The 24,231-nt window shown below is 39.6% G+C and overlaps 1 protein-coding gene across 2 annotated transcripts in view; it reads right to left on the bottom strand.

The window, feature by feature from the left end:
• thada (THADA armadillo repeat containing) overlaps positions 1-24,231 on the bottom strand; it is a 129,141-nt gene that overhangs the window by 65,392 nt on the left and 39,518 nt on the right. For both annotated transcript variants that reach the window (XM_023276786.3, XM_035951242.2), the window contains exons 27-29: positions 21,425-21,514; positions 13,125-13,256; positions 1,337-1,505 (exon numbers count right to left, since the gene is read on the bottom strand). In XM_023276786.3, the coding sequence (XP_023132554.3) occupies positions 1,337-1,505; positions 13,125-13,256; positions 21,425-21,514 (391 nt within the window). The remainder of the gene's footprint in view (positions 1-1,336; positions 1,506-13,124; positions 13,257-21,424; positions 21,515-24,231) is intronic.

Here is a 24,231-nt window from a genome sequence, read left to right as displayed (position 1 = left end):
CTCTGTGTATGTTGACATTACTGGCAGACTGTTTGGTTGTGTTTGTCAGAGTGTGATGACAGAATTAAACACTGGTATTTACCCTGCGATAACTGCCTTGTCTGGACAGGTTCTGTGTGGAAACTGAGTGTGTGGGGCTGACAGAGAATGTGTGTGTTTTCTGAGGTGTGATGTACCAGATGTAAAACCTCTGTCGATGTCCACATACATATTATGATAACTGCTTTGGTTATTGGATTCTATATGTTTTCTTTGCTAAGTTAAACCATATATCACTGTTTCAGTCCAGCTGTGATGATTTTCCTGTTTTAACTTGGATGAAATGATGTGAACATCATCAGTGAAGTGGGGACATTTCATCTCTAGAAAGATGGTAACAGCACGTACAGGTGTGCTTTCATTGGTAGCAAGTTTATGTTATGGGGACACTGTTACTATTTACAATTTACTGTGTGTGATTTCACACGCACTGTATATAAATATAGAGTTCTTTGAGGAAGTATTCAACCTCCTTCATTTTTTGCATATTTTATGCTGTATATTTTATATTGCCTTTATATGTCTTTATATTGCCACCAGTGAAATAGTTAAACCACTGACCACATTACCGATGTTAAAGTGTGTACCTGAGCACGGGCATGAAACAAAACAACACGACGACCAGTCCAGTCTGCCATCTAATGTGGAATAGATGGTTAAGTAAATGTAGAGTATGTGCAGCTTTAATGTTTGGTATGTAGAATCTGACTGTGTAGCTCCCCAGAGGGAAACATGGAGGGGAGTGGTAGTGACAGTGGTTGGAAGCTACAGGTTTTGAAGTGCATTGTGAGGTGTGACGTGCATCATGCCCTATGGCACAACTTAACAAGTGGACAAAAATATATTGCGATAATCTTAAAAGACACATTGTCCATGTAGAGAGTCAAAGTACCTCCTTACCTCTGAATGGGAGTTTGACAAAATATTTTTCATGTCGATCACTTGCACGGCAAATGAGTGATCTAATGTAAAGCAGCTGATAGTCCCAGAAAAAGCTAGTCAGTAGATTATTTGTTAGAAATATATATGTTGGGTGCTCTCATCCATATGACACATGCAACCCAGGTTAAGTTTGTAGGTCTTTGTATTTGTATGAAGTACAGCATACAATCCTGTTGAGAAACATACTGGAAAGTCCTGCACTGACATTCCTATGATTGAGGTTTTGAGTCCAGCTCCAAATGAATACTTATGGTCATCTAAACAACTTCTCATTATAACCCCCATCCCCCACTGAGTGTTATGTATAGGCAGTGTGTGTGTACTGGGTTATGTTGACGTGTGCGTGGGAGCAGACCTGCAACAGAGTCCCATGGATGTGGTTGTGTTGGATTTTGGGTCCTGGTTGTAGAGGAAGCTCCAGCACTAAAGAACAGACAGCGGACGGGACCTTGGTGACCAGGACAAAGGGGACGAGGGCCCGAGCCGCCATTTCTCTGGTCCGATACACAGCAGAGCGACCACATCTGTGGAAAACACACACAGCAGCAACATTAGTGTCATGGATGGTTATTAAAGTTGTGGAACATGGATAGTCAAGTTGTTATGATAATCTTTCAGTCATGCATTACATAACATTGTATGTTTGAGTTAATGGAGGACATTTTAAGGTTTCCAATTATGACAGATCAAGAGCTGCTATTATAACTGCTAAGTTTTATTTATTTTACAGCTGTAACTTTATTATGAAAAATAATGAAATTACTGTGCGTATTACCATTATTAATGATCATAATTTAGTTTTCCAGCCACATTATGTCATGGATAAACTCTCTAGTTAGGAATGATGACCCCTGACTTATTTGATTTGGACAGTTGGCTGCTATTTTTACGCACACGTTATGCAACATCTCCGTCTTTTTCTCTTTTCATTACCAACTGCAAAATTTGAACATAAACCGCTCCCAGGCCAGCAGATGACCGATAAATCTGAAATCAAATATTTTCAAACCATTACCTAATCAGCCAGGAAATGACCGACTAAATTTTGTTTTTGCCCACACACAGATCTCTCCATCCCACGGGCACTTACAGTGTTCACCGGTGATGGAGATTATGGCCAGTCACCCCGGGTGCATGCTAAAATTAACCTTGTTTACAAGCTGATAGTCTCTCCTTCTCCAGTGTCATAACACAGCCATAGCTGACATGAGGGAAGGACATGACCAAGACCCGAATGAGATAAGAGGAAGAGGGGTGCAGCAAATCGAAATGGGCTGAGCAGGAGTGCCTGCTACTGACGGAAGAAAGCAATCTCTTTCTTTATTTATGCCAAAGCAGATAGCTTTACTTTAGTTCTTTGGAAAACATCAACATAACTGAAAGTAATGTTAGTTTTCAAGTAAAAGTTTAACTTAATCAATATGCTTGTTTGTTCTCTGCCTTAAAAAAATAGATGACTGATCCACTCTCACATCAGCCCATAGGACAACAGCTAGGAGGTTAGTAGCCGTAACCAGTTTCTTAAATACAAAATATATATCAAACTTAGTGTTTGAGATCTCCTGAACCAACCGGTTTTGACTTCCTATGAAATCCAAAAATACTTTTAGTGACATTTGGGGTTGTTAAATAAATTTATTGGATGAAATGTAATTTGATGCAACTAGTTAACTCTGCCTAACATATAAAACCCAACTGCTGACTGTTGCTGCTCCATAAAACTACAAACACATTTTAATGGCAATAGTAGAGTGATTTTAAAGAGTGATGTGTCTTGTCACTCACCATCTTAGGAAAAATGTAGCTTGCAGAGAACACATTAACCAAAAAGCTATGTAAATGTTAATTAACATCAATTAGTTTTTTTTTTTTATTCCAACTGTTTTTTGCTGGACCAGATGAGTTTCTCTATCTTTCTTGTGATTTTAGCAGTGCGCTTTAGGTAGTTGTCATCCTTGAATATTCCTCTTCTGCTAAGCTTCTGCAGACTGGAAGCTATCTTGTCAGTCTGCATTTTGGTATATCCAGAGACATCCATAGTGACATCTATGTATGTCATCTCCCCAACACCTTCTGCAGTCATGGTGCCCCATATCATCACACTCCCACCTCTGTGCTTCATTATCAGGACAATGCATTAACTGTGGTGGTCCTGGCCAGGTTCATACCACACATCCTGGACCCCTTCTGAGTCAAACAAATTTATGCAGTTGATCCAAGGATTTTTGATTGGATGCCAACCATAGGGGCTAATGTTATGAACTGTTCTTTGATAACCCCTGAGCCAAGTCTGAAACACTTGCCCTGCCTGTTTTTCAGAGATAGATTGTACAAGTAGCACACTGACCATGGCTGTGTTTTAAGACTTCACAAAGAAGTCTTAAAACACAGCTCTGATACATGGCACAGTGGCTCGTCTAGATTACTGCTGCAACTCTATTTTGACAGATTTTTAGTTTATCACCAATGTTTCTGTATCCTTTACCATCTTTGTGAAGTCTCACAATCAGAATTTTTCAGTTTTTTGGCAATTCAGACATTCGCAGACATGCAGACAGACACAGCCTGTAGGTCTAAAACTGAGTTCTGCTGTTCACAGGTTGTTTTATAACTATGTCTACAGCTGTTAGGTGGATTGTAAATCACTGGTGTACTTAGTTTCCTTTTAGTTATTGCAGATTTTCTAACTTGCATCAGTGATCACAGGTGTAGCTACTGTATTTTCAATAGTTCTGTATTTATAATAATGCATTTTTCTAAAGAAATTGTTCTAAATTGTTATTAGAGGGATCCATTTTACTTTTCAACTTAGAAATAATGCAGTTATTGAGACGTGATACAATTTTGAATCATTTGACATTTAGGTGATATTGCACAGGGATGTTCTCAACTCTGCTGTAGACTGTAGTTTGAACATTGGTCTAGTTGCTACCTAAAATTAACACGAACCCTAGATCCAAACCAGAACTGGCTATTGGAACCCAACCCAAGGCATTGTGCTATTGCAGTTCTGAATATAACCAAGTCCAAACCTCACACCAGAAGACATTTAGTAGAAGACATGCAAGTAAGCTCCATCTGCTCAATCGATAAGACCTCCGCTCTCCTTTGTGACTGTCACTGTTCTCAGAATTTCAGTTCTTTGAGCAGCTCATCTCCTGAGGTGCTGCAAGGACAGTGCCTGAGATACCACAAAACTATTGGTCAAGTCGGCTGTAAGAAAAGAATCCAGAAGAAACTCGGCACTTCTTTTCAACGGGTTGCCTCTGGGAATTACACTTCTACAGGCAAGCAAGACGAAAACATAAGAGTCAGAGAGGGTCACATATTTATGCCCAGTTTGTCTCTTGGAGTTGGTTTAGGCTGAGACATTTGTAGGTACCTCTAAAACGCATGTATGAATTTACTCTTAGGTTAAGTGGAGCACAAAATATCATACAGTCAAGGAAGAATACCCGCCTGAGAGTCTCATTTAAGGGAACAAATGGATGGGATACACACACGTGATACATACATAGTGAGGATATAATCAATAGACACATATGGTCACATGGGAGCAAAGCCAAGCACGTACACTCATATACATGCAGAACAAAAGTCAAAATAGGATGAGAGGTGTGTGTGTATATGTTGCAGGCTGTTTATAGGGCTGGTCGTGGCATTAAAGCAGGCCGCCAAGGCCAAACAAGCAGCTTGGCTCTGCTGTGGAAAATTCAGAAGAGGGTTCCAGAGAAACGTGAAACACCTATCCATCACTGCAATGGTATGCAGAGATAAAAAAAAAAGAAGCTTGTCTTTTCAGCTTTGGTACGAGTGAGGTAGAGATATGTTAGTAGACACAAACATACGGCTGGGAGACTATATCATGAGAATAAACTGTGTATTTGAGGAGGAAAGGAGAAGCAAGCTGAACAACTTTTCAATCTGTTGATGGTTTGACCAAGGGACAAGGAAAATAAAACAAGATGTTTGACGTAGAGAGCATTATACAAGGATGGACTAAAACAAAGAGAAGGCTGTTTCGAGCAGCTCAACTGTCAACAAATGCTTTTCCACCTGCTGCGAGCATGCCTCTCTCTGTCTCACACACACACACACACCCCTATAGCCAGACAGACAACCAAAGACCCAGAATCACACACACACAACAGTTTGCATTCCTGAACTCTACACGCCTGTTCACGTGAATTTACGTGCACAAACATCTCTCACACACACAGACACACCTAATGACCATTTCATGGCCAATCCTCACTTTACACTCCTCCCATCCTCCATTTGGTGCCCATATGTTAACTATCTGTGCTAATTTGTCCCATTGAAACTCTTTTGCAAAAGGAAATGACAGTTTGGAAGGGTGTAATTTTAGAAACAGGGGCGTCCCCTGTGGGGTCAGTAGGCAGACTGTTGACTGGCGTGGACCAGGCTCATCTGGGCCTCATTTTAGAGAGCTGGGAGAACAGCTTCCTCCACAGAGACTGCAGCATGTTGGCTAAACAAGTCAGATTACCAAAAGTCTGTCATGGTAGAATGCTTTGCAGGAAAATTAGGAGGTGAGGTGGTGACATTTGGAATAATTTTGCTTCCTTCTTTCATTGATAAGGACAGGATGTACTTACCTTTTATTTTACACACTAAACTTTTTTTGTCACATGAAATGTTTAGCATGCTGTCAAAACAATAGTGTGTAGAATTTGAATTTGCCTGGCATGAACACAGACCATACACATACATCTGCACATGCCTGCTTAGGTAGACCGCTGATGTAATGTAAGCACAATCACTGCTGTTTATGTTTGTGTCTGTTGAGCGTAAATCTGGGCCTTCAGAGGAAGAACAATAATTATGGTTATTAACGCTCTATTTTATAGTGAAATTTCAGAAAATTGTTAGAAATGCTTATCAGGATTTCCAAGAAAACATGGTGTATTCTAATTGCCAACAGTCCAAAACCCAAACATATTTAATTAGAATTAATCTACCAAAATGGTTAGATTTCTGTTGCAACAGTTTTCACCAAGATGTCTATTTGTTCTACAGATTCAAATTCCGAATAACCTGAAAGATGCTACTATCCAGTCCTAGGCATTTCCCTTACAGTGAAATATGAAACTCTTTTAAGCAGTTTGCTTTGCATGGTTGTCATGCTGGAACATTCCTCTTCCACCAAGCTTTTGCAGACTGGGACTCAGTCAGCCATTACTTTGATATATTCACAGGCATTCCTGGTGACATCTACAAAAGTCATCTTTCCAACACTTTTTGCAATCATGCAGGCCTATACAATCCCAATCCCATCCCAGCTATTATGTGACCAAAGAATGTGGTCTCAATATTCATCAGCTTTTTTATTCATGTCCTTTAGAAAAGTTTAATCTAATAACAAAGTTTAAGTTTTGTGCCAAAGAGCAAGCAAAAGATTTTTTCTAGATGCTGTCAATGGAGGCTGATGTTATGAACTGTCGCTCTCACTGTCTTGAGCTGTCTACTGATTACTACTGTCCCATGTCTGAAGCACTTGCCTGTCTGTTCTTTACAGGTACACTGGGACAATAATGAACTATCATTGCTGTCATCTTAGGTGCTTGGCCACTGCTGCCATGATAGTTTCTACTGACTTTTAGTTGGTTACCAAGCTTCCTATATGGTTTAACTTAGAATTCAACTATTGAGAGATGATTTCATTTTGAATCATTTGACTTGTAAGTGATATTGCAGAGGAGTGTGGTCATATTTATTGTTTACAATATGTTTATTCTCAAAACACGTGGACTTGTGATCAGTTTTATGACTAACGCTGTTGTGGGCCAAGAGACAGTTGATGGTGACGATGGTGTATCATTCATAGCAATGTGAGGTACACCATCAGCTTCGGTTATGAAAATTGATCACGGAACATGTTAGTAAACTACTTCTTGATCTGGCAGGGTTCAACCAGATCAGCTCTCTTTTTTCAATTCGTCACTGCCGCTGTTCACAAGAAAAAGATCACAACATGAGCAATGTGGGTACGTGTACAGCATCTCTGTTGGGGAGGAACTGACAGTTGTCTCTTTTGAAGCACCGTGTTAGTTTAAGGGCGTTGCCGTGCCCTTCCAACAGAAATGGGATACGAAGCAGTGAGAACGAGAAAGGAAAGGAGGAGAGTGAGGCAGACAGGGTGAGGAGATATGTCTGGAGTGGATATCACAGGATATAAATCACTACCACAACACTCTGAGGCATTAAGGCAGAGAGAAAAAGAGAAAAGAAGCTGAAAGAAAGATGCTGGAGGAGGTAAGACAAATCATGAGGGTAGGAAAGAAGCAGCTATTATTTATTATAATAAATGTGTCTGCTCCTCGTCATACTCCCCCTAATTGTCGTCATCATCATCATTCTTTTCGTCATTATCTGAGCAGGTGTGACGCATTCAGAGGCCAGGCAGCGAGGGAATGCTAAGAACCTAACAGGGGGAGGTGGAAGGATATAAAGATAACATGGAGGGCTATAGGGGAAGAAATATTATGCATTTAGGTATGATGCTCACTCCTGTCAACAAAATAAGCCCAGCAACATTTAATCCTTGGAAATGACAGGTAACATCATATGAAGAGAAGGAAAAAGTGTGGGGTGGAGAAGAAAGGGGGTGGGGGTGACAGTCATCGACCTCATCGGACACGTCCACACACGCCTGGGGAGGATGGGTTGGGGGATGGAGGGGGGGGTAGAGAAACAAGGCTGGAGCCAAAGAAGCTAGGCTGGGCTATATTTATCTCCAACATGTGGGCTTCATTTGGATGGATGTGTGCGCTGCATACCTTCTCTGACAGTAACAGACTCAGCCTAAGCCCTCTTAACTGCACCCACAAGAGATGAGGTCTTAGAGGAATTACTTAAAGATTACACTAAATTACTCATTTGTTAAAACACAAACCTTGGCAAATTTGTTCATCATTAACTGGGTGTAACTGATTTGGAAGAATTTGTGTGTTCATTTGGCTGCATGAGTCAACTATATTTCTATCTATGTACTGTGTGCATTGTGTGCTGCTCTGCTTTTTATTCTGTTCTATTTGCTGCTGCTGTTACATTGTAAATTTCCCCGCTGTGGGATCAATAAAGGTTTAATCTATCTATCTATCTATCTATCTATCTATCTATCTATCTATCTATCTATCTATCTATCTATCTATCTATCTATCTATCTATCTATCTATCTATCTATCTATCTATCTATCTATCTATCTATCTATCTATCTATCTATCTATCTATCTATCTATCTATCTATCTATGTATTTGCTTAGGTTTGCAATGCACTTCACTTTCCACTTGTCACCCTCTTACCACCATGTCTTTTAGGCAAAAGGGTCAATGTATGTTGTCTTACTGAGAGTTGAGACGTACTGGCCAACTTTCTGATCAAGCTAAACAAGAAAAAATTAAACATGACTGTTTCTTAAGCTATGCTTTTATAATCTATAAATTCGAGCTATTATCGTAAAAAACAACAACAACTGTTACAGTGATTGTGAGCTGTACTACTAAGCATAATGTAGTGGTTTTCAGACCGAGTCCGGAAGACAATGTGAGGTGAGTTATTGAAAGCTGGCCTGCTGCATTTGTCCTCAATTTGCATTAAAAATTGCATTTCTTCTCAAAGTGCTAACTTTGCAGTTAAATCTGAATGCATGAACATGATATATATATTTTTTTTACATTCAGCGTGACTTAAGCCTGGACTATATACATACAGATACCATGGATATGTAGTTGTTGTTATGATACTATGCTGGCATACTTGACGTGCCTTCAATTGTGCTAACTTACCAAAACAAAATCAAATGTAGTCAGAACCTTCCAAAAATATGGGGCTTAGGTTGTAGCAACATCATATTTCCTGTTCTCAGATTTATGGCAGCATAACAGCAAGAGTATTTCTTAGCAGTTTCATTAAGGTTAAACTACATCATTAGTGTGTATCAATAAAAATGAGGGCTTTGTCTGCTTCAAAGGGCAGAAGATATCCCAGTTTAGACGTTCGCATGCAGCCCAGAATTTGTGCCTGCATTGTCACTATGCTACAAGTGACAATAGCAGAGTCTTCCAAGCGAAATCCCACAGACTAAAAAAGTAGTGTAACTGCATGTCCGTGGTGGAGACAGCTGCCTGTGAAGCACCTGCAAGGGACTACAGTCCAGTATTAAACTTTACACATCCACACAACAGTACACAAGAGTCTGCTAGAGTCCATGTGATGTGTCCTCCATGTGTATCTGCATGCAGCCAGCGATTACACTGCAACTGCAGCACTGCACATGTTAGGCAGTTGTTTGCTTGCACAGAATACATAAATGCTTCTCTACTGCACATCTTTAGAACAAAGGCCTTTCAGTAGACTCCAGGTGGTCCCTCTGCTTAAGCCTCATTAGCCAAGTATACTCTGCAAGGGAGTATAGTCAAGTTTAGTCAACAGATTTTACAGCCATGCTAGCTTTGAAAATGCTAGCATGCCAATGTTTGCCAGGGAAAATTTTTACAGTGTTCCACGTTTAAAATGCCAGCGTTGCCAACATGCACAGCTGATGCTGACAGTAATGCCATTAGTTTTGCAGGTCACTTAAAGTTTTGACCTAATGATGGTGCTAAGGGAAGAGGTGTGGTTAAAGTTAATAAATCATCAAAACTGATACTCTTCATCCTTAGGGGCACATAAATGCCTGAACCTAATGTCGTAGCAACCTCACAGTGATGCTAAAGTGAACTAACTAAAGTCAGTAAGATTCATTCATTGGACCACAGATATTCACACAAAACTTACATGGCAAACTAATTTCATCCATGTTCAAAAATCTACTCACAAAGCAGACTACAGCACTATATTAATGTGTCATACATGTACCAGCATCAACTACCAGCACACATATGGTACCTAGAGCCCACACTCAGTCAATGCTATCCAAACCAGCAGTTCATTCCAACATTAAGGTCAAAGCCAAACTCCCTACATCCTCCCAAATACACAAACTCAGACACAAAAGCTGTAAAAATGCTGCAATTCATTCACCTGTCAGGACAATGTGGAGAAACTATGCAGACTAGTGATTAAAAGGTCTCTATTTCAAACATAACACCAAATGAAAAGCTTTCACATCAAGTTGTAAATTGCAGTGAGTGTAACATGTGAGGGAGACCATTTTATCTCCAGAGATGCCCTACTTTGCCAGCTTTTGTTATACACAAAACATCACCAGCTGTGTTTGCTGGCATTCAAAAGTATGCTGGAAGCAACACCTCCAACACTGAGCATCAGTCTTTTGCTGCCCCACCACCTAGACTCTTCTGGTCTTACTTTAACCACTTTGCAATTGTGACTTTTAAGGTTAAGACAGAGTTTGCTTGTGATGCTAAAGGCTGAAGTTTGTAGTTATGGAATGCAATAAGTCAGTGAGAGTCCTCACAAAAACGCATGGGCAGTAGGTACAGCCTGCAATTCTATTTGCAGGTGCAGTGCCTGCAGATGAACATGTTAGAATAATATTTGTAGATTTCTCCTTGTAAGGAATGTAAAAAATGAAGGCTTTGACCGCAGTTTCCCATTCGCATGCAAGGTTTACTCCCATGTAAAAAGGCGAATGGACTGAGATAAAACCAGTCACAATCTAAAACAACCATTGCAATATAAGACAACACAAGCAGAGACGCTCACTAAAGAAACCAACTCAGACAACACTGATGTTTTGTCTTTGTGTGCAGGAACCAAATAGATGCACATGTGAACACAAATCTATCTTGCTTGTAGACATGGTCGAACTTTAGAGCATATCATAGAGATTGTAGTGCCAGAATAAACAAAGTAAGAATAGGAATCGCAAAAATATTTATATAAAAGCTGCAGAAGCACCTGTGCAAACAAAACAAAAAAAAAGCACGCACACATCAGTGTTTAGACTACAGGTGTTTTGTCTCTCATTGTGAATTGTTCTATAGTTAGAAAGAGCTGCAGTTCAGAGGAACGTTATTTAGGAGGTTTATCATTACTGAGAGAGCAGGTGTGTGACCCTCCTTGATTTGACAGAGAATTCCTGTGGTTAATCCTTTAACAATTTTAAAGAAGCCAGAGAACTGACTGAGAACTCATTCTTGCTTAGTTTAATGCCAGAGAGCATCGCACTCAAGTACATGCTGTGTCTTTTACTGTTGGTCATTTACCAGCTCAGCTCAGGAAAAATTCTCCATCAGGGACACATATGGCACTTTTCCATTAGCACCTACTCGGTTTGACTATACTCAGTTTGTGAGGTTTTCTAGTAGGACGTAGTACCTGCTACCAGGTACTATTTTAATACCTACTTGGCTGGGTTTCCAAGCGAGTTGAGTCGCGTCAATAATGTGACGTCTACAGAGTACAGGCCACACATTGGACAGGGAGTGACGATACACGAGAGCGACTCCTTCATGAAAACCAAACCCGGCATTTTTTGTTTGTTTGTTTGTTTTTTTGTTTGTTTTTTTTTAATGGCAACAGCAACGGTGTGCATTGCTTTTCATGGAACTTGTCAAAATTTGAATATGGCAACCAGACCTGTACCATGGGCGAATGAAAAGGTTGAGACTTTTCTGTCTTTGGTGGCGGACCAAAGAATACAGAGGGAGCTAGACGGTGCGACTCGCAACAAGAAAGTTTATCAGGAGGTTTCCGAGCGGATGGCAGTCAACAGATACAGTAGGACAATGAAGTAGTGTCGGGAGAAGCTGAAAAAGCTCAAAAGTGTATTTTGTGCTTGCTGTTTCTTGTTTGGCCACCATGCTATGACGACTCCACCCGCGATGAGATGGTACTCAACTTTAATGGAAAATGACCTAAACCGAGTCGAGCAGAGTCGAGCCGAGTAGGTGCTAACGAAAAAATGTCATTAAGCTCTCATATAAATTGACAGATCCATCATGGTATGAACATGAGAGATGTTGGAAAAGCTTGGGATGATTTGAGACTTGAAGTTAGTATAAGGTAGCTTTTTCTTAGCGACTACAGCAAAAGTAATGTACCCAAACATGCACTCTTTGCAATAAATGGTAGGCATCATGTTGGCTGTTTGATCATATCTCAGTGTCTCCACAGACTGACAATTTATTCATGGTTATATGCAGCATGTACAACTGGCTGTATTGTAAAACTCTAATTTACTCCTGTCCCTTAGTAGACAGTAGGCAGCTGTGCACAGAGAAGCCTCTAGTCCCCATTCAGTTACAGCAGCACACACAATTCAGAGAGGTGCGTGACAAAACATTAGTTTGAAAACAATGAAAAAAGTGCCAAAGCAAGTGAATTTATCTACATGAGCAGGCCACCCCGAAAACCACAAAGAGAAACCTGCTAAATGTCAGGAACACCAGTGCAGCCAGTGAAAATGTTGACCGACTTTTTTATTACATGGAGTCCTGCATTATCTACAAATTGCACACATCCATCCACCCATCCACCCATCCATCCATCCATCCATCCATCCATCCATCCATCTTATCCTGGGGAGGGTAATGGCGACTGGAGCATACCTTGGTTGACACAGGTGAATCATGGTGCGGGTAATATTAAAGTCTGGAGGATTTCAGTAGCACTCCATTCTTCAGAGACATGCTCTACCCTCTTATTTTTATCTTTGTGGGGAAAGATTCATACTGAATAAGGATAATGAGCCCAAACACACCTCAAAGCCTTGACTTGAAGACCAAAGACGACCAAGGAGTGCTGACTGTCATGGCCTTTGTTCCACAGTCACCCGATCTAACCCCACTGAACATTTATGGACACTTGAAGACTGAGAAAGAAAAACATTCCTGACATGGCAAGATGCTCTTTGGAACATTAACACATCATGCTGGCATATCAGATGTGAACAAACTGGTGGACTGCATGCAGCTCCAATGCTGCTGTCTTCAAAGCAAAAGGGGGCAAATAAATACTAAGATACTTCGACATTCATGGACGTTTTTCTGAGGATGGTGCAGGTAATATTTCAGTAAAACTGTTAAGGCAATTTCAAGGGGTCATTTTTGTACTAAATAAACAAAAACATAAAATAAAAGAAACTTCACCAATGGTCTCCTTTCGAGCCCACTGCATGTGTTTGCCTGTGTGTGGTTGTGCAGAACTAACACGTACCTCATGATGAAGGGCATGAAAGGAGCGAGTCCGAGAGGCGAAGAAGATCCGTCCATTGGTGAAGGGTAGAGGCGGCTGAGAACCAGCAGCAGCAAGAACAGACTGGGGTGTAGCTTCACCTGACCACTGTCACTGAACACACATACACAAACAGCTAGTCAGATTTGAAGTATGTTTCAAATTTTATTATCACCTAAAATGTACAGGCAGCAGTGGTGCATAACGAATAGAGATTAATGGCAACTGCGTCGTCTGTGATGTTGCATCTGGACTCCTAACCAGATGTGCTAAGTTGTACACACTTGTGGACATTGTGTCTTCAAAAACTGGTGTGGAACTCGGTTGTACACATAAAAAGAATAAAATTGTTTAATAAGAAGCATTGCAAAAAGAGCCTGATACACAGGCTATAAGGAAAGGCTGCACTTGATTGGTAAAGGGCTGTTGTAAATATCTGGAAAGAGACCTGCACAGTGGAACTGTGGTTTAAGTCTTGTTAGCATGTTTTTATTTTTCCGTCTTACCTTTCATCTTCCTGTGAACCAACTAAACCATGACTAAAGAAAACTTAGCCTGGCATGACATTATGTTAGCGCTGAATAATGGTCTGGCTGCACATTATCATTTTGCAAAGGGGTGAAAATGCTATGGCTAGTTTAAATTTCTTTAAACCAGCTGTACTGAGCAGTGCTAAGCCCAGGATGTAGCAACAGTGCTCCTGCAAAATAGTGTGAAAGGAATTGTTTTGGTACATGCAGGGAGGCGAGCACTGTCATAAAAATGACCATTTCACTAAAACAACCAAGAAAAAAATGGGTTTGAATGGCTTTTAAAACTGAAAAAATCATCAGATTTTCAGTGGTCTATGAATGTATGCACATGTCCTTTATTGTACACGTCTCAGTCAAAAATTCTCTGACAAAGCTGCACCAGATTCTGTAAAAAAAAAAAAAAACATGAATCTGCGCTCCTCAGCGCAGCAAAGGGCTGAGCCTTGACTGATTGAGCTGTGACCAACAGCCATGTGACAAAAATTCTGAGAATTTTCAGGTGAACTGCAGTGTGCTGTGTTTGCACAGAGCAGAGGAAAGACAACAGGAGACAGGAAAACAAAACATACAGTACTTGATCAATGAAATAAATCCAACATGGTTTAAAAAATGTATACATACGAGCAAGAGTTTAGCAAGCTGTTGGAATATACATTCAGCATGGTGAAATATCTTTCTAGAGTTGATGTACAGAGTCAGGAAAAATATACAGAATATGTAAATGTATATGGGCCTACAGGAGAAATGTATCTATAGCATATGGAGCCCTATCTTATTTTATTTTTCTAATTTTCATTACAAAGGTGGGCACAAATGTGTCATACACATTAGTTCTGTTAATTTTTTGTAAAACAAAAAACAATGAAATTCAACTTTTGTTTTTGTCTGTTTTTATCATTTATGGCACTAATACTGTGTCATATTGCACAGAAGCCATTTTTATTCTCTCTACTTCATTTGGTTCCTGAACCAATGAAATGTTGTTCAGTCTAGCTCAAAAAATTCTGGTTTACCGTGTTCCGGTAAATCTAGCACCAGGTCTATCATCCTTTTATCTCTCTCTTTCACACTAACCCCACTTTGTTGAAGTACGTGGTTCTACTGGAGGTTTCTTTCTCTTCAAAAGGGAATTTTTTTTTCTTTCCACTGTAACCAAGGGCTTGCTCAAAGGAAATCTGAGGGAACTTTTGAATTTGGCAAGTTTCTCTATAATTTTGGAAGCTCTTCACCTCACTATGTGAAGTGCCTTGAGATAACATGTGTTATGAATTGGCACTATATAAATAAAACAAAACTGAATTAAACTGAATTCAGGGGGAAGGGGGATTGTGGGGGAGGCTGCTCACCATTGGACCACCAAGATCGACAGAGTCTAGGATGCCATAGGCATGAGGCTTTACTAAAGAGAAATATGTTTAAGGGGGCACAGGTTTTTCACATTTTTTTTTCCAAAGTACAAGTTTCCTGCTGGAAAAGCTGTTTTTTGGGGTTTTTTTGCAGTTTCACTTGAGATTACAATTTTTACGGTCCCTTAATTTTCACAGGCTGAAAAGTAAGTTGACAAACCAACATATGCAACATAATCTTACTTCAATATAACTGATTTGCAATAAATCACTGCCTGATGTATAAAACCCATGGAAATCAACAAATGCTGAGTTTCCTCCTTGGAGATGTTTTACCAGGCATTCGCTGCAGCTGGGTGTGTGTGCGGCTCTTTCTACCATTGGTTTGCCTTCACTAAATGAAAAGCCCCTCAGTTGAGTTGATATCAACTGACTGATTGGGCCTTAAAAGAACATAAATTTCTTTGCCTTTAGAAGCTCTTGGGTTGCCGTTGCAGTACATTTTGGGTCATTGTTCATCTGTACTTCAACGTAATGTATTCCCTCAGCTGAGAACATGTATCATTCATAGAGAATCATCATGAAAAGAACTGCTGAAATGGAGATACTTCTTAGACTTGGTTTAAATCTGCAACTCGAAAAAGAACCTGCTCAGGACCAGATTAATGCCACAGCATTAGTTACCATGGTGATCTAGTCAGGATAAAAGACAGTCACCTTTGTGACATAAAAAAAACTCTGACTTTATGGTCAGTATAACTTGCTAACCCACTAATCTTGTTTTGTGGTACAGTCCTCAGGTCTTTATGTTTTCGGTGGTGTGCATCTTGAGGTAAACCCTCAGTATTTACATTCATGATGGCCTCTCTTGATTGTGGCTTTGAGGACCTCCTCAAGAGTGTTCTGAAGTGGGCTTAATGTTGAGGGAATTTTTCTTCACCAAGGAAAGAATTATGCAAACATCTGCTTTAATCATCTCCAGTAGTCACAGAGGCCTTTTGGTGTTGCAAAGCTCACCATTGCATTACTTTCTTTTTAATGTACCAGACTGCTTTTTGTTTGAAGTTTCTTCACTCTTCTTCACTGATATCAGCACCTCTGTGAACCATGTATTGAGGGTTACCATGAACATCTATCAAATGCACACCCCACCCCTGGAATCAACTGCAGTCCATTACTTTGTCATGAAATATAGAAAGAGAACACACCAGGCCATGAAATTGCTAATTAGTCGACTGTCCTATTACTTCTGACACTGTGAAAATGGAGGTACTATATGAAAAAATGTCTGTTATTCCTTAACAGATAATGCAATATTCCTGTTAAATCGCTTGAATTACCGGTAAATGTGGAAGTCTACATATCAGTCACATCTTCACTCCTTCACTTCAAATCCACTATGGTTCTCCACAGATCCATAATTGCAAAAAAAAAAAAAAAAATAGTGTGATTTGACTGTAAATAGTGTGAGTTTGGTTGTAGTGTGGTAGCCACTTTCTGAAACGGGGTTGAACAGCAATACGCCTAGCACCTGAAAATCCCAAAAAATCCAATGCATTTGCGTTGGAATAAGTGACCTACATTCCTCCTGCTTTTCTACATGCTGCATGCCTAAAACCACCCACACTCTGATACAGTCATCTCCTCATCTGTCCTTCAACTGAGCTTTTCACCTCCCTCTTTTCCTCCATCCAAATCTCATCACTGCCAGCTGAGTCAGAATGGAAACTATCTTTCTCTGCCAGCGGTTTCACAGTTTCACTCTGACACATTCGCAGTGAAGGAAGGAGGGAGGAAAGTGGAGAAAAAGAAAACAACGGACAGGGACTCTACATATATTTGGCCTCTAATATGAAATAAGGATACGCTGTGCTGTCACGGACGTTTTATTGCTTCCTTTCCTGCTGTCATAGTCACTGAATCTGAGAACATCACGGGAAAACAGGGTTTACGACATATGGAGCGTTTGCAGCTGAGCTTTGTGGAGGGCTGCAGTATGTCCTTGGGGCCCTGTCATTTGTCATGAGGATCTCATAGAATGGAGAACAACAGAACAGCGAAAACAACGTGTGCTTTTCATTAAATCGTTCTACAAAACACACACACAGAACCATCCGCTGGGACCGCCATAGATCGGCAAGATGGGAAATGTAATAGCAGCCCAATTAGTAACTGGTCTAATGTGTTTAATGTCACAGTTCAATCAAGCACAGCAGGACAGGATGTGACGTCACACACCCGCCGGGGTTAGGGGTAGGACAGGACGAAAAAGAGACTCTGTGGCATTTAATGGCACTCTCAAATTCCATGCTGAGGTCTTCCATGAAATCTGCCCTCTCTGCCTAACCTTCTCAATCATCTCCAGCAGCCAGGCATTTGACGAAAAGGTTATTTTTTTTTCATCTTTTAAAGATGAGTGGAAACAGAACACTGACGTTAAGCATTTCAAATCCTCATTTAGAAAGTGGTGAAAGGAACACAGTAGCAGAGACACGAAAGACACTCTAAAGTAAACTGAAGCTTTAGCTTATCATTTATTTCCCTCTCAGAAAAATAAATCACCAGTTCTGCTGAGAAAATTACTTGGGATACGATACAAAATTTGTTTTCTTTGGAACTGAAGGCAGGGGAAGATAAGTACTGCAACAAATCACAGCAGTTTAAAACATGGGCACTGACCTGAAATAGTTTTAGAGATAAACCGGACTCAGTTTGCTACACAGAGATAGTAACATTAGGAGTGCAAAATAGTATCCCCTTAATGAAATGTCAGTCTCCTTCAATATACTGTCTGTGTGTTTATGCTCACAGGATATTCTTTTTAAAATTAAATTTATTGTGTTTGGGGTGGGCGCATATTCAAGCAGACACTGTGTCTGCTCATGCCATACAAAGGTTGAGATAAGGATAGGACACCGAAAAGAATTTCAGAGGCTGTGCAACATTTTACAGTTATTAATACAGAAAGCAGACCAGGACTCAGATTAAGATAAAGTCTCTGACAAAAATAATATCTAAAGTCAGACATGTTTGTTCACTAGACAACTAGGTGGTGAATGTGTGCAGTGTTTGTCTTGGGCCCGACTTTTGGATTCACTGTGACACAAGCTCCACGTAAGATTGAGGGAGATTTGGTACACTTCATTTGCCCTTAATTTCAGCAAAAACTAGCTTAAACTTCTGAATCACATGCTGCTTTCACAATGACACAGTGAACTCCTGCACCTATATGGAAACTGCACAACAATGGCTAGAAGTAGACAGAACTCAGTACTGTCTTCTGTGCAGTATAACAAAGTTATAAAGCCACAAATCACAAAAGAAGAAAAATAACAAGTTAACATTTTGTTGATTATTGATTTTAGAAAACCTAGAAAATTGTTCCCACAGACATTAGAATATTGGAGTAAAACTGGCAGTACCACGTGCTATAGATATTGGGGAAATTACAGTTTTACAACAATCTACGAACTGCATTTTTCATTCAAAACTGCACATCAACTCTAAACAGATATTTTACTATGCAGTATGTATTTTCCATAAATACATATAATACATATATATTTTCCAACAACTCTTGCTGCACTGTACATAGGATTTAAGTCATACTGCGTTTACAGCAACTGAAACTCTGATACACAAAAAAAAAAAAGCTGTAGCCTGATCCAAGATGTGCTTTAGTACATCACTGCAGGATATTCTTAGCCATTTCCAGGGGCTCTTGCTTCTGATTTGCTGGAATCATAATCCCCTGTCATTGCATGTGCATGCACGTATAGAGACGTGCATGACACGTGTCATTTTGTATTTTGTATATGGGTGTACACAGCTCCATGTATGTAACATGAGCCTAGGATCATATCTAAATAGAGTATGGAACAAATTTCTCTCTTCTGTGTATTTTGTTTCACAGTGCATTGTGTTTGTTTGTTATGGTATCCATTGGTCTCAAAGTTGGAGAAGTGGGTGGAGGTAGGGATTATATATCTATGTTTCTAAGTATGTATACTATATTATTTTGCAGAATGAATAAACAGAATCCCGGCAAAGACAGTTAGGTATTGCTAGGCTGTTTGAAATACCAATATAATAATATGAAGAGGCCATTATTACTGACGAGTCTACAGAGAATCATTATCTTCTGATTCTACCGCTCTACTCAGATTTACAGCACTCTTTGTTCAGCTGTCCAGTCAGCTTTACAGCTTTGGTTCGCTCCTGTCTGTCTCACAGCATCTTTCAGTCCAGCTGGTTTCAGTGAAATGTTCTAAAAGCTAAGCACCAAACAACCACACAGTCACAGTTAACTCAGAAGAGCCAAATACTTCATTCAGGAGTTGGTAACGACAAAAAAAAAAAAAAAAACTACTACTACTACTGACTACTTTAAACTCAGGACTCACTCTGAGGAGAGCTGCTATGTAACAAATGACTTCCTGGCAGCTAATAAACTGTGACTGAATTCTAAAGCTCTCCTGTCTTGCTGATTCTAATTGACCTTGTCTCTAGATTGGGAATATTAAATAATTAGAAGTAATTAATGAAGCATCTTTTGGTCTGTGTTAATGTGCGCCTCTCTTTCTCCTTGGAGATGCTCACATGGCTCTAGCTGTCTGTCTGGTCTGATCCTGCAGGTGTTTAATAAAATCAGAGCAAAAACTCAAATAGCTACCAAATAGCCAAACTAAACTTCAGCTCCTGTTCATGTTTTCTCAAAACCTGGATTACATTTATTATTGGTGAGTCTCAATTACTTGACCTGTTTTGTCTTTTTCAAGGTAAAGTTTCATTTTTAGTAACATTTTAGCTTTTGATGATATGGTGTGTTTGTGGAGATACGAAATTTTAGCATAAAGGGAAAGAAAAAAATGGTGTATGATTCTGACACTCAAACTGTGTCACTTTGGCACTCTTCAACCAGTACTGGTGCTGTAATATGAAAATAGCCCCCAAATCACTTCACACAGCTTGAAGTAAATCATCTTTTAAGGTGACTGGGAGCAGTTCAGAATTAATCTGTGTTGAAAGTCATGCAGAAATGAGGGAAAAGTGACCAGGCTGCTGATTCAGATATAAGGCTGACACACTAAGTTGCCATCAGATTGACAGACTGCAGCACATGCCTGAAAGAGGTTCAATAATTCCTCTTAAAACGTATTTCTATGTAAATGTGTTCAGAAATTGTTTTAGCGGCCAACAGGTGGCTAAAAAAAATCAGTTAGAGCAGGTAAAAGCACGGCATCCAAAAATTAATTTCATTTTCACTTTAAACCCGTCCAGGCTATAAAATAACATGCAGATAGGCAAAACATTTTGAGCTCGCCTGTCTACATGCTACAATAACAAACGCTGCCTGAGGAAAAGCAGAGCTCAAATCATGCTTTCCATCTGTAACTGCATTGAAGCCACTTTTTGTTGGTGCTTTGCTCTGTGCTTTCATGTCAGCTTGGTGACCGCTTTCTTTGCACACAAGACTGCTTTCCCGTCATAATATGTCTTCATGGTTCTTGTTTGAGGGCTTTTGTGGAGGAAGGGTGGATTACATAATGCACAATGTATATATGTGGACACAGTTTCAAATCTGACTACTATAATCTTTCCTGCACCATGGCCAGTTTTAGACATATCCTTGTACTGTAACTTCTGCACGTCTGTTTAAAACCACTAAACTCCCATCCTGCTGTGTATGACTACAGTATGGTGCGGTTGGTCTGTTTGGGTGGCGCGATATGCTGAGATGATGTGGGAAGTCAGACAGCCGAGATCTGGTTCCGTGGGAAATTTGCAAATGTTTTAACGGGGTCGAGGGGAGTGAAGGGAATTGTGAAAGAGCTGGTCTGAAAGAGCTTTCAATTAATTAGATCCATATTAAGATAAGGATGCCTGGGGAGCTATTGGACGACTCAAATGCTTTTAAAAAGGGAGTTTCAGCTGAGTTGACAAAGATAAGGTCAATGAACCACAGTGGACTCAACTCTCTACTGCACAAAAACACTAAACTAAATCTGAACAAGACATTTACTTTATTCGGTCATAAAGCCTTGGACTTTGAGAAAACAGTCTGTCAACTGAGCAAGTAGTACTTAAACAAAAGGCCTGCATAACAAATCAATGCAGACCAATGCTATTTGACCAGACAAGACAGCAATTCACAGTTCATGTTCCTTTAGAACTGATGAAAAGCTGCACTAACTCACCTCTTCCACCTTGGTACTCCATGAAGCCTCCCAGCACAAGAGCACTGCAGATAAATCAGCTTAAGAAAACAAAAAAGCTGTCTCGTGCAGCTTAGAAAACTTTAAAGTAAAATTAAACCTATAATGGGATCAGAGATGTGTGAAAAGCCATGGCGAGGGCTGAATGTGGAGTGTGCATGTGTGTGGATTAAAGAGGGCCACCTCACCTTTCCACTGTGGCTGCAGCCTCCTCCAGCTGGCTCAGGAGAAACGGATAGAGAGCTGGAAAACGAGTGAAGAACTCTCTCCCTGTCATCCTGCAGGCAGACGTCGAGAAAGACAGGAGGTTTTTAAACTGCAATAAGGGCACTTAAGTACATAAGCAGAGAAGTGAGGATTCTCAAACAGGCAGTATGAAGCCAGAGGTTTATGGCAGTGGTTCCCTATAAAGGTATTAAGGGTAAAGAATTTATTTTTCCTTTGTTTGTCTGCAGCAGTGCTAGCAGTTCTGTGAGACAATAGTGGCACGATGCTATTCAGCAGGTATAATGTTTATTAAGTTAATCATAGTGTAGAATGTTAGCGTGCAACCATTTCAAACATAAAATAAACTTTTCAATATGAGAAATTAAAATTTAAACCTGGTGACAGGTGGAAATACTCAAGTGCTGTGTTTAAGTACAAATTTAAGGTACCGTATTTCACTTGAGTTATTCATTCTCATCTTCAGGCAAAACATATAATGTGCTCATAAAATAGAGTGAAGCAGAGATGATTAGTACATTTACAGAAAATGACTTTGTAACTATATTGCCAATTCTCATTTTCCATGAAAATTCCAGACATTAATGCTTCCAGCTTTTCAAACTTAATGATTTGCTGCTGTTTTAAACAACTTTAATTTGTTTTAAAGTTCATCTCAGGTCCTTTTTTAAACCTCTAAAAACTAATTTCTGTCTATCAAAGTTACATATTTAAAGGTGTTTTCAATGAAAATCTCCCCTTCCTGTCTTAAAATACCATAAATGCAGCTCTGCACTGTTGCTTCTACTAGAATGTGCAGGTCTCTGAAGTCCTCACATCTCTCTTCATCCAACCCATTACCGCTCACTCATTAGCTCGCCTACAGCTCTGCTCAATCACTGTAAAACTACTCATTGGTTCATTGTAAAAATGGAGCAATTTAGTCACACAAGTTTCAACCAGAAACTAATTCTGTAGAAGAATAATGATGCAGAAAGTCTCACCCTGCAAGTTGACAGGTTTGGGTTCTTATGTTTGTAACTTAGCAAACCTTGGAAGTCTGAATCCGTGTTTTTGAGACTGTCGTCGGCACACTGCAGTCTTAAGGTGGAAATACTCAGCCATGACACTGATTGCTTATTTCGCTCATGATTTTTCTTCCAGCATAGAAAAAATAACATCATGTGCACATGTTAACAAGATAAAAAACTCCTTTTTTTACTGGATGGGCTTTAAATCAATAAAATATATATTCATTAAAAGATAAACAACTGATTAGCCCATAATAATGTGAATTGTTAGTTTAAGTCCTACATAAAACACTTAAAAATGACCATAATCAACAACAGCAGTAAAACCCTTATTTTATGACAATGCATGACTAAAGATAGACCAATGATGTAACATGCAATAGATCAACAGTCTGCGTCGAATACATGGTGCGATCAAGAAATTCCAAGGCTGCCCCAATAAAAAGCAAAAACATTCCAGATGTTTTCTTTGAAGTAATATTCCTCTGCAGGAATACAGCACTATTGGTGCATTTGAAAATCTTTCTGGAAGTCCCATTCTAAACATTTGCAGGTGCACATTTGTGATTTAACCACGGACCTCAAACTTGTGCAGAATGCCAACATCACATTCTGTGTCAAACTGACCCACCTTTCATGTCGAGGAATACTGCTAGTCAAAAGAGTTGGTTCTAAGGCTACGATCCAGAAACCAAACAGCAATGTTTAGGGAAGAGCTGACAGAACAACACCAAGAGCATCTTCATTGTTTTGTTTGACAGTCATTCAAACATTGTGTGGTTGCATCAACACAACAACTGGTCTCCACCCACCCTACTAACCACTTTTAGCTCCCTTCAATTTCTTCCAGTTCTACAAAATGAAACTGAAGTTGAAGAGGGACCTTTCTGTCCAGTGCATGTCACAGGTGGTGCTTGACGTCTACAGAATGGGACTTAAAGAGTATTCAAGTGTGGAAGGAGCACTGGGAGCGGTATATTACTGCACAAAAAGACTGCTTTAAAGTGGATGGTGGCCATATCTAAATTAGGCACAGTTTTGGTTTGTTACAAATACAGAATAAAAAGTTCTCGATTGCAACTCAAAGATTCAAACTTTAAACTAATGTTTGTGGATGACTTTATACTTACTTAATATACTCACTTAAGTAACATTGTCTAAATAGAATTTTAATTTGTAATGAGACTATTTTACATTGTGACATTCACCCTTCTATTTAAGTAAAAATATGTGAGAATTTACTCCACCCGTACCTGATGGCAATGCTAAAGGCAGATGAAAGTTCTAATAAAAAGTTTGTGTCTTGACACGAAGCATACACTGCACAAACAATTAATAAAAAAAGAAAAGGAAACTGACCATCAGCCTTGATCTTCAGATATTTAGAGAGACACCAAATACACTTAAGTCAAAGATCAGAAGCACTTGGAAAGCATGCAAACTGGAAATGTGTTTTGAATTTTAAAACAGTCACAGAGAGAAGGGAAAATTATGTTAGTACTATATAAAAATGCAGTTTGTATATCTGAGGAGAGTGAAACTAGAGTAAAAAATGAAAAACAATACTAATGATTTTACTAGGATCAAACTTGAATTTAAGTTGCTTTAATTACATTAATGAAAGTCATGACTAAATTCATATGTTCCAAACACAACCTTTCCATTAAAGTGATTTAACAAGAAACAGCAAGAAGCAGAGGAGGGGAGTAACAGAGTCTACAGACAAATGTTGTGAAGCTCCGATAAGGAGATGTTCTTGT

This window comes from Amphiprion ocellaris, chromosome 16 (assembly GCF_022539595.1).
Source record: "Amphiprion ocellaris isolate individual 3 ecotype Okinawa chromosome 16, ASM2253959v1, whole genome shotgun sequence".
NCBI lineage: Eukaryota > Metazoa > Chordata > Actinopteri > Pomacentridae > Amphiprion > Amphiprion ocellaris.
This window is presented reverse-complemented; position numbering and strand designations above follow the sequence as displayed.